Genomic DNA, 17,248 nt, shown 5'->3' on the forward strand with positions numbered 1-17,248 from the left:
TTCACTACACTTTATCTTTAGTGTTATTTATCCTACATTTTACGTACGCAGGGATGAAGTTGAATAATGTATTTTCCTCAGTCTTGCTGCAGCGTAGACATAATTTTGCAATAATGTAAAAAAATAACTATTCAACATTTTATTCATTTTACACTTTATCCACTACACCTTATCTTTAGCGTTAACTATCCTACACTTTTCGTAGGCAAGCTTGATAGTGTAAATTGAACAATATATTTTCCTCATGATTGCTGATGCATTTTTGTAATGATGTGAAAAAATAACTATCCTACACTTTATTCGCTATACGCTTTATCCACTAAACCTTTATCTTTAATGTTAACTATCCTACAATTTAGTTTTTAAAAAAAGTTAAACTACCAACTTCGTTATCAATTTAAGATTCTCTCAAAACGTTTAAAAAATAAGTATCACCACTATAAATTTTTTTTATGAATTCAAATTACTAATTTATATTTAATACTGATGTATATTTAAATTATTTTTAACATATTATAAAACATAAACTGTTTTATAATTGTTATAATTTTAACATAAAAAAGCAAACATAAAAATAAAAAGTCTTCAAAAATCATTAATTTACGTGAAATGCGGTATCCTCAAAAAATTAAATCATTTATTCAATTTAATTCGATTCATTATAAAAATTTGCAATCGAAGTTATTTTTCAATTTCGTTACATAAATAACAACTTTTTTTCTTATCCTTCATTTTTTAATTGAAAGGCTTGAGGCACAATGATGAAAGCCACACTTTTAAATTGTGCAGGAGATCGTTTTTTTTTTTTGTGAATAATGACCGTAATTCCTTTGCAAACCCTAAAATATTCCACTATATTGTGCTGTTATGTAGTTGAAACTCCGGAAACTAAAGTATCTACCTGGAAATAATTTTGAGGAACAATTTGACGTGAAAAAGTAGCTTTTAAAAAAGTGCGGCTAATATGCTCTTCAGAGTTACCCAATATGCCCTTCAAAGGTAAATAAGAAACAATATGGATTCCCTAATAAATTTTATAAAAGGTTACTATAATTGTTATTGCCTTTAAATTTTTTTGTAAGGCGGAAAATCAATTAATAATAATTTAAATGCGCGAAAAAACATACAGTTTAAATTTTTTTTAAAAATTAGAACAAAACTCTAACTTTATTTAAAATTACTTACAATAAGGCTGCCATATATGTAGGTATGTATTGAATTTAAATATTTCAATAACTCAATGGTTGTGAAATTTAGGTATATAATAAATTTAAAAATTACCTCTATTTCAATAATTTTAAATCTATTTTTTTAATTATCCAATATATTAAAAATTTCACATATTTTAGTATTTTTAAAATTGCAATTTTTTAATGTATTTAAACGATTTTAATAATTTTAAAAGATATAACTATTTTAATTGTGAACAAAGTTCGATTGATTCAAATGCTGTAAAATTACTTTATAAATTTTAAAGTTCAACAGTTATTCCATAATTTTAAAGGCTTTAACTACTTCAATTGTTTTAACTAAACTTTAATATTTAGTTGTTGCACTAATTATTAAACTTTATTTTACTTTTATCTTCTCTTTTCCCTTTATTTCCCAACATTATGATTAATTATGTTTCAAATTTATGTTATTAAAACTTTTTTTCTGGCCCATTCAAACATATTTTATTTTTCAAATTTTAAATAATTTTTTTTACCTGTTTTCGAATTTGAGTATTCCAAGCAAAGGACTTCAGCATCATGGGCTTCTATTTTACAAAGAAGCTCTAAATACTTTAAGTCGTATACCCTATAATGAAAAATATATAAATAAATGTATGATTAGAATTCCCTTAATTTTTCAGTTCTTTTATAATGAAATAAATGGAGAATAACAATAAATAATTTTTGGCATCGTATTGTGAAAGAACTTTTTGTCAAAAACATTTCCGTTATAATAATACTTAAGTAATAATAAAGAGCCGCGGTGGCTCAGGGAATAGAGCTTTCGCCTTCCAATGAGGCGAACTGAGTTCAAATCCCGGTCGAAACGAATTCCGCATCCGGTTTGAACCAACCACAGTGCCGACGTGAAATATCCTCAGTGGTAGACGGATCATGAGTTAAAGTCCCCTTGCCGTCAGGCTAACCGTGGGAGATTCTCGTGGTCTTCCTCTCCATGTAACGCAAATGCGGGTTAGTTCCATCAAAAAGTCCTCCACGATGGCAAATTTCTCCCAATACTCGATCCAGGAGTTCCCTTGTCTTCTGGATTGGGTTCAAAATTACAAGGCTATCGAGTTGAACATTAGTAGTCGTAAACCTATAAAATTGGATCGGCTGTTCAATGACGGTTATAAAATAAAATACTTGATCCAGGAGTTCCCTTGTCTTCTGGATTAGGTTCAAAATTACAAGGCTACGGCGTTGAACATAAGTAGTAGTCGTAAACCAAAAAATTGGGTCGGCTGTGCAACTATAACTGCTTAAAACAAAATAAGTAAGTAACAATAAAAAACAAATGCCTTGTGATCAGCCTAATAATAATCATAACACCTTCTGTTTTTTAAAACATTTGTTTAAGTTTATTGAGTAGTAATATTTCTGCACTATAGGAAAAGTTCATCAAGAAAATTTCCATTTACTGATATTCTGTACGAAGTATTCATAAAAATATTCAAAATATTTAAATTTTTAAATTCTTTTCAATATGGAAATGTTTTGCTGGATTAAAAACTAAATGTAGATAAAAATGGGTAATTATTTGCATAGAAATTCTTAAAAAGCGGATTCAATTCGTTGACTACAGTATTTATGTGAGAAATTAAGCAATAGAAATGAATTAAACAATAATGCAAATAGCTTGTTCTACTTTAATCCATTTGTTTTTCCTATGAGAGAAAACATAGAATTCACCGTTCTACATATCTTCACTGGCTTTAATTTTATTATTCTGGTTATAGTTTTATCAATTAAGTAGATAATTAGCATAAGTAGGAACGAATATCAAGAACTCTTGAACAACAGACCGTGTAATATTGGGTGATCGCTAAATTTCCTCAGCTGTTTGCTATGCAGTTTAGAAAGTCTATGTAATATTCACACTCTTCTACGTTATAAATTATATATCATTTTCTTTATATCATTTTTTTTATAACCGTCGTTGAACAGCCGACTCAATTTTATGGGTTTACGACTATTAATGTTCAACTCCGTAGCCTTGCAGAGATGCCAATTGCTCCGGACACGACAAAATAATTAAAAAAAACGGTAAATAAATACAAAGTAAATTTTGCAAATATTTGACTAATCCAGCTTGCTTTTAAAACGGTATTGCATGACACACGGACCTTAATGTGGTGAATTATATAAGCCTACGAATTATTTAGAAATAGTGGTGGATAAAAATCTTCTAAATTGAATTAATTAAACCAAGAAATACAATTGATAAACTACCACTTTAAAATATATATTTGCTGTCCGGAGCAAGTTGGCATCTCTGACCTTGTAATTGTGAACCCAATCCGGAAGACAAGAGAACTCCTGAATCGAGTATTGGGAGAAATTTGCCTTCGTGGAGGACTTTTTTGATGGAACTAACCCGCATTTGCGTTACATAGAGAGGAAGATCACGAGAACCTCCCACGGTTAGTCTGAGAGCAAGGGGACTCTAACCCATAATCCGTCTACCACTGAGGATCTTTCACGAAAGCATTGTGGTCAGTGCAAGCTGAATGCGGAATTCGTATCGACTGGGATTTGAACCCGGTTCTCCTCATTGGAAGGCGAACGCTCTATCCCCTGAGCCATCGCTGTTCCCATATCATTTTTGATGATAATCATTTTCATTTCTTTAATCATAACCATTTTTTCAACTCTTCAGGGCATGCAAACAAACACGCACAATTCATTCGCAGAGGCAGAGAAAAGGGGACTTATTATCAACCAAAATAGAACTAAAATTTCGAAAATTAATCCTAAGCAATTAAATGACATATTCTTAGAAAGTAAAAGAATTAGTGGAAGTAAGTAATTTTTACGTATCTTGGAAGTATAATTAACAACAAAGAAGGAATTAATGAAGGTCTACTAAATAGATTTAACAACATGGCCCGAAGCAGTTATGTTATTCTTAATAAATTCTGGAGAGAAAAAAAACGCAGCAAAGATCACAATCAGCAAAATTTCTAAGCACCCCTTATTTTCGGAAAATTCTCCACGCAAAATAAATAACATTTTGAGAAATCAGTTTAAATGAATAATTCCATTCAGGAATTGTTTCGAATTATAACTTTCTGTTGCAAGATAAAATAATATATGGGAAATGGATTCTTATAGAAAATATGAATGACAAATATTTCTGTTGTTTAACACGTTCACGCCGGGTTGACCCACCGGTGGGCCCCGCTAGATTTTCTCATCTTGGCAGCGCACCAGAGTAAAAACTGGTAGCAATAAATTTCATTTTTTAGTTTTTTTCCAGGAATAATAAAAGTCCGTAACTACCAATTGTTTTTAACGGATGCAATTCTTATATTGAATTGCTTCTTCGCCGTGATAAATTTCCTTGCAGTGAGTTGTAATTGTTGAGAATAGATTAACTCCTCCCTAATATTATCTAATATAGAAATAGTTCTTCTACCAGTATTTTCACTTTTCCCGGCGTGAACGTGTTAAAATTATTAGGCAATAACCTCAATGAAAAATCATATTATTTTCGTGTATAAGTGTTTTCTTTCACTTACCGTATGTTACCAGATCTATCACCTGAAGCTAAGTGTTGGCCATCAGGTCGAATTTTTAAACATCTAACTCCATTTTTACCGTCGTAAGAATTGGCGAGTTTTTCATTGGCGTTAGCTGAAATATAATCATATAATTTTTTGCGTAGATTGATGGCAAGAATAGAAATAAAATAGATTGAATAAATTTAGAAAGTTTGCGATGTGTATAGTACTCACCTGGAAGGAGATCAATATCACATAAGAACACATAGTTAGGATCGGTGTACAAAATTTTCAACAATTCCTACAATAAAGATATGACAATCAGTCAGGATTTATTTTCAATAACAATTCAGACAACAAAAATTACAGGAACGTCAACATCTCCAGTTGTGCCTATAAACCCAAATTCTTTTTCAAAAATAACTTGAACTTGAACTGGAGTAGTGTACAGAGTGGTAGTCTGTTTGTTTTTTTTCTTTCTTTTTTGGCACACTTTACACCGAAAATGACAATATGGTGAATATTATACAAAGCGATAATTATTGAATATGATTTCATAGTGAAGGTTGCTATATTTTATTTGGGTAACAAAAATATTGACATCAATTAGAAATTGGATTACTTCCGAAAATATAGCGATACATTTTTGACGATGCTTCGTGATATTAAAATTTGTACTCATTAGTCATCGGTGTTAATGTTTGTATGAGTGAGAACTCGTAAGACCAGTCGCCAATATATGGTCCTCTAAATCGATAAATAGAAGACGAGAGGTTGGGTATATTTAAAATTTTCACGTTGTTCTGTGCCACAAAATTTAAAATTAATGTCCTTAAACTGCTATAGTACATTACAGTAGAAGGTGAAGAACCTGACAGTACGCCTGTGTAAGATTTTCTCGATGCTTATCGGGACCCACAAAACATTCGTAAATATTATGCGATATCTACCACAGATGGGAACGTTACCTTTAAATAGTAACAAGTAAAAGTACACTTAGTTTAAGAAAAAAGTAACGAGTAAAAAGTTTTGATTTGAAAAAGCAACGAGTGAAAAGTACAAGTACTTTAAGCAAATATAACGAGTAAAAAGTTTTGATTCAATAAAGTAACGAGAAAAAGTATAAGTACTTAAAACAAAAGTAAAGAGAAAAATGTTTTGATTTCGAAAAGTATCCAGTGAAAAATACAAGTACAAAACAAAAAAGTAACGACAGATGCAACGTAGTATGAGGAAGACCAAAATTAAAAATAGAAAAAAATTAAAAACAAAGAACTTGCGATGAAATTGAGAGACTCCAATGCTGACTTCAGTCAACATGTTTTAAACGTAGCAAAAAGTATTGTTGACAAACATACTTAACAGATTGCGAAAAAAAATTAGTAAATTTAAATTTTAGAACAAAACTGGTAGTTTTATATATAAATTAAATTAATCTCTTTTTTTTTAATTGTTACAATGTTATGAACAAACCAGATCTGGACAAACAGTTTTAGTGCAAAATCACCTCACGTATCTTTACCCTCAAATCTGGCTAAAAAGTACATTGCATAGAAATTGAAAATTCAAATTAACCTCAAATTTCATTAAGAAATGTAAGAAAAAAATTACTTTTTCTTAATTTAAAATGCGATAAATTATTTTTTCAATGTATGGAATTTAAAATGCTGGAAAATGTTACAAAATTCGTCGAGATAGTGAAGGATGAGAATATTCAGAAACCAAAAAAGAAATCAAAATTCACTGTTCGCATATAAAAATGAGTTTTTAATTATGTTAATTTTAAAACTATCAAATCTTTAGAGTTTTTGCCTTAATTTCGGAATTTGCAATTATAAATTAATTTGTTATACAAATTCGAAAGCATTTATATTTTTTGTTTAAAGAAACAGGTAAAAAATAATTTTTTTTAAATTATTCATATATAGGTAACCCCTTGAAATTCATTAAATTAAAAATTATCTTTTGTTTTTATGAAAATTAAAAAAAATTATTTTTGAATTTTAAATAATGACGATTTTTTTAATTTGTTGTTAATTTTTTACTGATAAAAGATTGACCACGAAAATTTTATTTCTAAATTTTTTCATATAAACTAATTTTTTCTACTGTAAAATTCGAAATAGGGAAAAAAGAATTAAAAGAATTTTTTCAGAAATTATGTATTTTATTTATTAGAAAAAATAAATAAAAAAATTCAGAAAAAAATAAAGTTTTTTTTTTGACATTCTCGTTACAAATACTTTTGCCCGAAAAAACTAACGAAAAAAACAGGAGAAAGTACTTAATTTAAAATGTAACGAAGCACAAGTAAAAGTACGTACATTTTATTTTCGTTACAAGTAATGATATTGAAAGTATTGCCCTGCATGGTCCCTACACTAAAGAGTTTCAGAAACACTGTACTAGATTATATGACCGAACCTGGTCAGCTCACAATGTTGTATAGGTAAATATCAGAATGAAAGTTGACTAATACGCAAACTAAATAAAAGGAATCCGATATCAAAGCATAACTTTTGTTGGTAACATTTTTCCGCAGGTGCCACTGAATTCACTAACAGTGAAAGTACATATGTAGATGATATATTAGTATTTCATCTTAAGGTCATAATTTGCAAAATTCGATTTACATTGATACAAGAAATATTTTTATTTTGCTTAACGACTGATCAAAAATATAAAAAAAGGTATTAGAAAAAATATTCCTTCAGTAGACATTTACCACAGTTCCGAAACTTTGAAAATCTGGCAGCATTGAACAAGCGAATAATAAGTTGACAACTTTATTTTTTACTGTCTCATAATGTTATGTTTGTGGCTGGGAGAGTTTTGAAGAAATAAATTGAATGTAACTAATTCACACGCTATCGGTAAAGGGCTAGTTTACATTCTTTCGTGTTAAAACAATGGCGATATCTATCTCCAATCAGAAAGTATAAAAAGTTAGCGTGTCTATTCATGCAAATAAGATCCTAAAGAATACTTACATAACAATAGATATTTCGCTTTAAGGCACTATTTTGGAACATTTTGTGGTCCAGATTCCAAATTCTAATCGTGTCGTCACTGGCACACGTGAAAAAAGTCCCGCCTGGAAGGTTTGTATCGTCCGGAAGGTCTGGATAAGTCTGAAACAAAACAAAAAATTGTTTTTCAAATTAAAATTATGTATAGTTATCAAAAAGTTATGGACTGTTTTTACGTGAGATAAATTATCATACATAAAATTAAAGTATATATATATATATATATATATATATATATATATATATATATATATATATATATATATATATATATATATATCACAATAAAGACAAAAAGGATAAAAAGAAAACATGTTAAATAATATAATGATGGTAAATGAAAAGAGAAGAAGAAAAAAAAATTACAATATTTAAACAAAAAGAATTTCAAAAAAATAAAGAGCTGGAACACAAAATAAGGAAAAGATATAATCTTGTCATCAGCTCACACGATTATATCCGCAAAGAAGAGTGCTTGCTAACATTGTATTAATACACTCAAAGCAAAATATATCAATACAATAGATATACTTTGCGCTTTAGCTGATGACGAGATTACATGGAATCCTAGTGTTTCTAAAAACATTTATTTAAATATCATTTTGAAACAAATGAATACAATTAAAAGAATATGTGGTAATGTTTATTTATCCAAGAAACAAATTGACAAATTCTTTCAAAGTTTGATGAAAAGAAACAATGGCTACCCAACTAACGTAATTAACTTTTATATAAAATCATTGAGTTAATTGTATGTTATTATTAATAAATTTACCAAAAACTTCTTTGTTAACTAAATTTATATTTTTACCATGAGCAAAACCGTGGCTATAAATCTGTGCAAACCGGGTAAATCACGTTTCTTTTTTAAATAAATGTTAATTCTCTAAAATCATTCAAACTGTATAAAGTATCGAACTTATTAATTATAAATTTCAAATTATCCAGTATAATTTTATTACCTTGCTAACATCTACTTTCGGGCCAATCAAAGGTGACTAACAAATCAAACGCGTTCCAGTAATGCAGTAAGAACGCGCCATAAGAGATTCATCTATTTACGCTTCTAAGCTCTATTTGCGTTTCTGTTTTCATATTTTGTAATCTGGCAAATTTATTACAAAAATATTTTAAATCCTTCTTGAAAGATTCCGTAACGTGTAAGTTCATTTGAATTCGCTACTTGCTTTATAGATAACGTTTTGGGTTTTGCTCTGTATTTTTATTATATTTTATTTTCTGTTTTTCGCTTGATATGTTTTATTTTATATATTTTTTAATTAATGTGTTCTATTTTCGTTTCAATTTTTGGGTGCTCCTCACACTATTTTATTCATGTATTTTGCTTCGGCTATATTAATACAATGTTAGTAAGCGTAAGCAATTCTCTTTGTGCGTATAATCGTGTGAGCTGATATATATATATATATATATATATATATATATATATATATATATATATATATATATATATATATATATATATATATATATATATATATATATATATATATATATATATATATATATATATATATATATATATATATATATGTAATAACAGGGCTACATCCCTGTTATCAGTGTTGTATTTAGCTTGAAATAATGCAGTCGTAAGCCATCAGACGTTCTAAACAGGTTTATTTAAATGCAGGCTGGTATTGATAACAATTCACATCCACACTCCCTACGGGAGGGGGATGGACAAGACTTCAGACAATTCCGGAACAGCTTATCAGGATCACATCATGATGAAAAGGACACGCAAAACTAGTGTTCTTACGTTTTATACCAACACAGATTTGAGGTAAAAAGGCACACTTCGTACATTCCTTGTAACCTTACGCATTAAGGAAAATCATTTACTGCTTCCTAATATGGAAGTGAAAGAGAGAAAGATTCTAAAAATAACCCTTCCTTTGAAATATAAATCTATTTATATTTCAATGGTATGTTTTCAGCCTTGAATTCCCAAAATAGAATCTCTCTACGCTTATTCTTTAACAAAGACATTTTATGAAAACGAAAGAGTTTTAATTCTTTTATTAATACAAAAGTATTTAATTTTTGTATTACATATATATATTAACTGAAATTAATTACTCACTTCAACTCCCCAAATACAGGCACTATGGTAGAGAAAGGAATGTGATTTTCCGATTTTCTTGATATCTTTAACATCCCAAACATATAAACTGTGGTCATTATGCACACATGTTACCTATAAAAATGAAACATCACAATGTATGATTGTTTTTCTATATGAACAATTGAATAAATTTATAAGAAATAGCTGTTATACCTTTTTGTTCATTTCGTCAAATGTGACAGCAATGACATCTGGGTACTTGGAACCAGCTGGGTGACTCGATACTTGTCTGTAACAACACACAATACAATTAACACAATCTATAAGAAAATGTATATTGTGCCGCCTGAGCAGCTAAAATACATTCATCTTTAAAAAGAAAAAGATCAGGGGTAAAACGAAAAAAAAGAAGGAAAAAAAAAAGAAACAAACACATTTCTTAAACTACTTGAGAGTTAGCGCGGGCTCGGTTTGTCAAAAATAAGAAAATTTTATTTGAGTTTTACCTCTATAGAGACAGACTACAAGTTCTTCAATGATAGATATAGTATAATCACCTGCAATCGGCTGAAAATGAGCTTGTTAAACCGCGAAAATTTGAACTTAACAAAATCGTTAATATAATTTGTTTTATATAGAGTTTTTACTAGGAGAAAGAAAATATTTTGCTTTATTTGGCGGTTAGCCACGATAAACTCGGAAAAGATAGCATTTAAATAGGATAGACTTATTACTAGTGCCTCCTTTAAAATATTTTCAATTATTTTTTATTTGCTACAATTCATATAAAAGTGAATTGCTTCATCAAATTTATGTAAAAGTCAGTAAAATTCTTTTTCATAATAGTCAATACTGTATAAACAAATTTTTTAAGCAGACTACCAGTTTTTTTTAGTTTTTACATAGGTCTAATTTTTTACAAAATAGCGCAGGTAGCAATTAACCCCCTTAATCCTACATAATAATTCTTATACTTTATATTTTGCCTAAAACCATCAAGCACTGTAAATGAACAGTATTTATATTGGCAGTATTTTCAACTTTGCCAATAACATATAAAATTTTTTTTTTTTATTTTGCGTAAAAAATAATGTTTTTTCTTAAAAGAATAAATCACTAAACATAAAATATTTCAGCAAATAATTCTGTCAGTATAATCTTTTTATCTTTTTTAATCAAACATTATATTAGTTATTAATAGTAGAAAATTTATTAAAAACTTAACTAAAAATGAAAATAATTAATTTTCGCATGATGTTTGGAATACTTAAAAACATGGAGAAAAAAAAACATGGTTAAAAAAATTAACTTCAAAAGCGAATTTTGGTTCAACTTTCTAAGGAAGCAAAACTTATTTCAACTAACTAACTAAACATTCGCCGAACAGACTACCGATTTCTGACAGTTTTGTGAATTTGAGACGCAATTGTCACTGTGGAAGAACGAAATTGCCGATTTTGTGAATGTCATCATTTACATAGTCTCTTTGGTGAATGTCCAAAATAAATGCTAGATCTGATTTTATATTAATTTATCCACCAATATTTAAATATTTATTCGATATTCTAATTTCTGACTAAGTTAGATTGCGAAAAACATCAGTGTTTTGAATACAGTGCAGGTGTAGGGATAATAACTGGTATTCTCTATCCTAATGTTTTTTAAGGTATTCCATACCTTAAAATTTTTTATTTTAAGTTAAGGGTCATTGCCCGGTATTCCATACACTGCTCTTGATGTTTTGTGCCATTGCTCCCAACTCCCTGCATCGAACTTTTTCCTAATGAATCCGAATCGGAACAATATGGAATAAATATTATTCAACCAATTAATATCAAATGAAACATAACAAATGTTTCAGATATTCACCAGAGCGACTATGTGATTTTTGACATTCGGTGAACATCGACATTCATCGGTGAAAATCGATATTTTCTTGATTATTATCAGTGCTTTAAAATTTTTCCAATGTTGAAAACGTGAATTATAATAGTTTCCATATTGTGGCTGGGTGGCGCGGTTGGTTTGTCGTCGGCCTACTGAGCCCAAGTCTGCGGGTTCGATCCCCGGCCAGACACCGGATTTTCGGGTTGCAGAAAATCCTCAGCGGCCATGTCGTATGATTATGCGGCATGTAAAAGATCCCTGGAGTGCCTTATTGGCTCTTGGCATTTCCGGCAAAATTAAAATCCTAGTGCACTTTAGTATCCAAATAGAGTCTCGGTGCTGCCATCTAGTGTGGCAGAAACTAGAAGTCCAAATTAACATGACCAACGGTATCTCACCCATTGTGGTGGTCCTGAAAGAGTGGATACCACCTCTGGAGAACGCACTAGGTCTGCTCATCGGCAAGACCGATTGTGCAGCTCATTGGAAATAAAAATAAATAAATAAAAGAAAAATAGTTTTCATATTTTATTAAAAGTATTAGAGATTTTCATCATGTTATTTTTTTAAAAAATAATTAAAGGAATTCTAAAATAAACATTATGTGTTTAATTCGTAATCTCTGAGTCGAATGTGAAGGTATAATGTAACACTGATTTAAGTTTAGTTATCATGTGTTAAAGAGTTCTTAGGCATATTTAATAAACAAATTTTTAAAAAAATATTTTTTTATTCAATTAATCTGAATTTCAAATTCAGAAGAAAAAAAAAAGACTTTCTGAATATTCTTTAAAAACGAAGGAAACAAATGAAAAACGAAAATTAATTTCGAAATAGAAACCGTGTGAGTGAAAACTGGATCAATGATACCAAGAGGATGAAAAAGTGTTTCGCGATATTTTAATCGAGACAAATTCCCAAGACTTGAATTCATATCTAGGGTAATGGGTTGAAAGAATAGCAGTTCGTAAAAAGTACATGAAAACCAAAAAGAGTTCAAAAGCTGTTTAGATGGGTATCACCTAACACTGCCAATTCTGCACTCGTGATAGTTTTTGTTCGTAATGTATTCCTTCAGCGAAAATGAATGGTTGTAAAAGTTTTGGAGGCACGGGATGAAAGGTAACAGTAGAATGTTAAAAAGAAATATTCCATTCATCGACATTCACTCATCTGTGAAGAATGTTCTTTTTTTGATTCTGATATTTATTTTTTGCAGAATGATAACAAGGTATTGAAGAATATTACAAGCATGTTAAATAGAAAGTAGGAAAGTTGTGAAGGAAAGATGAATCTGTGACGATGACGATTTGTATTCAAAATATGTCCTCTGAAAAACAATCTTCTTTGCGACATTTTTATTTTGAAAAAAGATTGGAAACAATAGAATTCATTCGCATACAACGATGTAATGTTATTATTTTTGACCGATAAGCATTTTTTTTAATGTCATCGCATTTTTCTTTTTAAAATTCACAACTTAATAAGAGGAAAGTTGCCTAAATCGCATCGCTTTAGAGTGACATTGAATTTGTATCGGACACAAATCAATCGCAATTTCGTTTTTTTATATATATATTTTTTGTTTACATTTATTTATTTATTTTTAATAACCGTCGTTGAACAGCCGACCCAATTTTGAGTTTTCGTATACCAATATTCAATTCCATAACCTTGTAAATTAGAACCCAATCCAGAAGACAAGGGAACTCCTGGATCAAGTTTGGGTGAAATTCGCCTTCGTGGAGGACTTTTTCATGGAACCAACCCTCATTTGTGTTGCATGGAGAGGAAAACCACGAGAACCTCCAAAGGTTAGCGTGACAGCAAGGGACTCTAACCCGTGATCCGTTTACCACTGAGTATGCTTTACATCAGCACTGTTCTCGGTGAGAGTCGGGTGCGGAATTCGTATCGACTAGTCATCGCTGGGATTTGAGCCCGGGTCACCTCGGGCGAGCGCTTTATCTTCTGAGCCACTACAGCTCTCGCAATTGCATTTGAAATATTTTAATCGTGAATATATAACTATTTACATTTCTATAACAACAATTGTATAATAAGTAATAAAAATTAATAAATCTCACGAGGACTACAAGGGGTACTATATAGTCAACTGGTTGCTCAATTTGTACCACCTACACCCTTAATCGTACCGACCTAGAAAACACTGAGTAATTTTCATTAACACGCTGAACGCCACGCTAAATTAAAATTGCCATAAACTAAATTGGCAAATATAGACAGATTTTGTTAGTTTATAAAAAGTTTAGCTTAACATATCTGAAACAGAAGCGGTGAGTTATATATGCCTACGAATTGTTTAAACGTAGTGGTGGATAAAAATCTACTAAATTGAATTTATTAAACTAAGAATCACAATAACATACATGCCAACTCTTCCGGATTTTCCGGAAGATTCTATTTTCATATTTAAAGTGGTAGTAAATATAGAACTATTTTTTCCTTTATAAACTTAATTTTTTAATGATTTTAATCACCACTATTCTTACAAAAATTAAGCAGATATATTAATATGCGTTACCATAATGGATGTCAACTTAAGTTTTCTCAAATACAACTTATTTGCTTGCTTAAAATTGAAGTTTTAAAGCCATTTCAATACCACTGGGAAAAATGATAATGGAAGGGATTAAAAGTTGGCAGGTATGCAATAATTAAGTAAATTTTGAATAAATTTTCTGCAATTCCATAAAAGAGTGTAAATTTTATAGCTCTATATAATGTTATACGGTGTCAGCCAGCTGTTTTTCGCTGCTTATGTGAAAGGTCAGTGTCAGCAAGCGGTGTCAGACGCAGCCTGAATGTAATTTCAGTGTCAGCCACCGGTGGCTGACGCGGAGCTCAACGTGTTAAGTGAATAAGTAGATAGTGGTACTCTGCATGAGTAGATAGCGATAGTGGTGTGGAAAATAAGTTTAAATGAATAAAAAATAATACATTAAAACACAAACTTAGATACCACTGGAATAAATTTTTACAAAAAGCGTAGAGAGTTGGCACCCCTGCAGATGTACCTACTTAGTACTGCTGGATACTTTCGTTATAACTTTGAACATGTAAGCACATGATCTTTCGAGTCATAAATGCTGGTTTTATAAACTAGAACATCACCAATGAATTAAAGGGTAAATTTCCTATCACTTTCTTTTATAAAAGATCTTTGTCCGTTATTGCAACGGAGGCGTAAACATGGGAGGACAAAACTATCCGTAACTAAAAGTTATCATGTACTCATACTCATATGTGATGGTTATCTTAGCATCAGCCCCGCTAGGGGCTCCAACTAATTCACCTGAGTGGAAATAAATAATAAATCGCCGGAGCGCAACTGAAAGGTGAAAGTTGGGGTTCAGTATCTTTTACTGAGAGAAAATTCAAATGAAGTAGTGAGATTGAACAAACAAGTTTGAGAGAGAGAAGAGGTTTTGTGGCAGACTGCCTCGCCACCCTTCGAGGTATTACCCCCGAGCTTCTCAGGTGTACATAGCCTCAGAGAAAAGGAGAAATACATAATAAATGCGCAAAATTATTTACAAGTATTTACAGCTATTTACAAAATTTACGGAACAAAATCCCGTCGGATAGGAAAAAGGCGGTTGCCGGGCTATATTTTACGTTGTCTTTGATGAGCTCAAAATCAAAATTTTTAAAGTAATTGCACGTATGACAAGAGAGTGCATCTTTGAAGAAACTTGCACATAGTTCAGCTATGTGCTCATCTATTTTGTTAATTTTTAACTTTCGTCTTAGATCTTTCATTCTCATGGATCTGGGGGCTTCAGTGATATATCTGAGGAATTTATTTTGAGTAATCTCCAGTTTTTTTTTTTTTTTTTTTTTTTTTTTTTTTTTTTTTTTTTTTTTTTTTTTTTTTTTTTAGTAACAGTTGTTGTGCTCCATGCAGGGGCTGCGTAGCTGATGATCGGTCGAATGCATTGGAGGTATAGCGTTCATTTTGTTTTGAGTGATAGTTTTGAATTATAGTTTAATATTGGTTTCAGAGATTTATAGGCTCCTTGCGCTTTGCTAAGAATATTTTCAATATGGGTATTCCAGTTTAAAGTACTAGTAAGAGTGACGCCTAGGTAGGTGGCCTTTCGAACTAGTGGTATTGCATCATTGAAAAGAGTAATATTTGGATAAATGACTTTCTTTTTACTTGATTTCCTAATAATTAGTTGTGAAGATTTAGTGGTGTTGATGGCTACTTTCCATTTTGTGCACCAGTCTTCGATATGAGGTATGATATTACTGAGATTAGTAACTGACTTCTTAGGATTTATTGATCTGCTCATAAGTGCTGTATCATCTGCGTAGAAGGCTGAGGTGATGTTTCTCACATTATTAAAATTTGGAAAGTCTACTGAATAAATTAGGTAGAGCACAGGGCCGAGAATTGAACCTTGCGGAACTCCTGCTTTAATGCTTCTAGCTGAAAAAATGCTGTATTGATCTTAATGTGAAAAGTTCTGATTGTCAGATAATTATTAATTAGTAGTATTAGGTCTTTGGGGATATTGAAATTTATGAGCTTGTATATGAGGCCCTGATGCCAAACTCGGTCGAAGGCAAGTTATCAATCACTGGTGAATAACGTGCGCTGATTGCTAAGCAATTGTGGTAGTAGCGGACAGTTAACTTATTTTTAAATGAAAATAAAATCTTATCTGATGTTTTTACTACAGGTTTTCTAAATATGTCAGCCCAAATACCTTACCTTCCAGTGAGACCTTTAGCAACATCCACGCCTAAGTAGTGAATTCTTGGCAATGTACAAATGAAATGAAGATCAACTGGACTAAAGCACCTCACAATACCGTCAGAACAGCCAATGAAAATGAAATTCTCTCCTACTGTAATACTGTATGCCACTGAAGCCTGCGATGTAAAAAAAAAAAATTATCGTCATTATATATGTTACACAATATAAAGACAGAAAATAAAAAAAATGAGTTTACTAAGAACATTAATGTTCTACGCTTTAGATGCAAGTACATAGAATTCATTTAGTAAGATAATACAACGAAAGCAGGGAAAGAAATAAAAATGAAAAGCATTAAAGGAGAAATGGAAAAACTCCGAGAAGGAAAGGGTCCGTGGGCCCATGTCCAAGAGTTCGTGGGTTTGAACCCCGCCGGCCGAAGACTCCCGTGTAGTAAAGTGACAGATGCACGTTAAATCTGTCGAGTCGCAAAAGTCCCCCATGTTCCTATAACAAATAAAAAACCCTGGGGGTACTGGATTGGAGAACGATCGTTCTCTGATTCAGGTCAAAATTACGATCTCTGGAGGAATGAATGGATCCACCCTATACGCGGGAGTGACGTATGGTGTGGCAGAAGTTGAATTCTTGGCCATAGATGGTGCCATTGGAAAACAAGAACAATCGCACCCCCTCTGCCTAAACTGGCATACGTCAACAACAACGAATAAAGAAATTTATTTAAAAAATTCTTTTGAAAATTTTGGAAAAAAACCCTTTTCTTTCCTTAATAAAAAAAA

The 17,248-nt window shown here is 30.9% G+C and overlaps 1 protein-coding gene across 2 annotated transcripts in view; it reads right to left on the reverse strand.

The window, feature by feature from the left end:
* Positions 1-17,248, reverse strand: part of LOC107442449 (WD repeat-containing protein 62) — a 143,945-nt gene that overhangs the window by 45,376 nt on the left and 81,321 nt on the right. For both annotated transcript variants that reach the window (XM_087160800.1, XM_087160799.1), the window contains exons 8-14: positions 16,464-16,624; positions 10,049-10,124; positions 9,854-9,967; positions 7,708-7,848; positions 4,952-5,018; positions 4,736-4,850; positions 1,709-1,800 (exon numbers count right to left, since the gene is read on the reverse strand). In XM_087160800.1, coding sequence (XP_087016926.1) covers positions 1,709-1,800; positions 4,736-4,850; positions 4,952-5,018; positions 7,708-7,848; positions 9,854-9,967; positions 10,049-10,124; positions 16,464-16,624 — 766 coding nt within the window. The remainder of the gene's footprint in view (positions 1-1,708; positions 1,801-4,735; positions 4,851-4,951; positions 5,019-7,707; positions 7,849-9,853; positions 9,968-10,048; positions 10,125-16,463; positions 16,625-17,248) is intronic.

This window comes from Parasteatoda tepidariorum, chromosome 4, assembly GCF_982258835.1.
Source record: "Parasteatoda tepidariorum strain Cologne lab strain chromosome 4, Ptep-v5.0, whole genome shotgun sequence".
In the NCBI taxonomy this organism is placed as follows: Eukaryota; Metazoa; Arthropoda; class Arachnida; order Araneae; family Theridiidae; genus Parasteatoda; species Parasteatoda tepidariorum.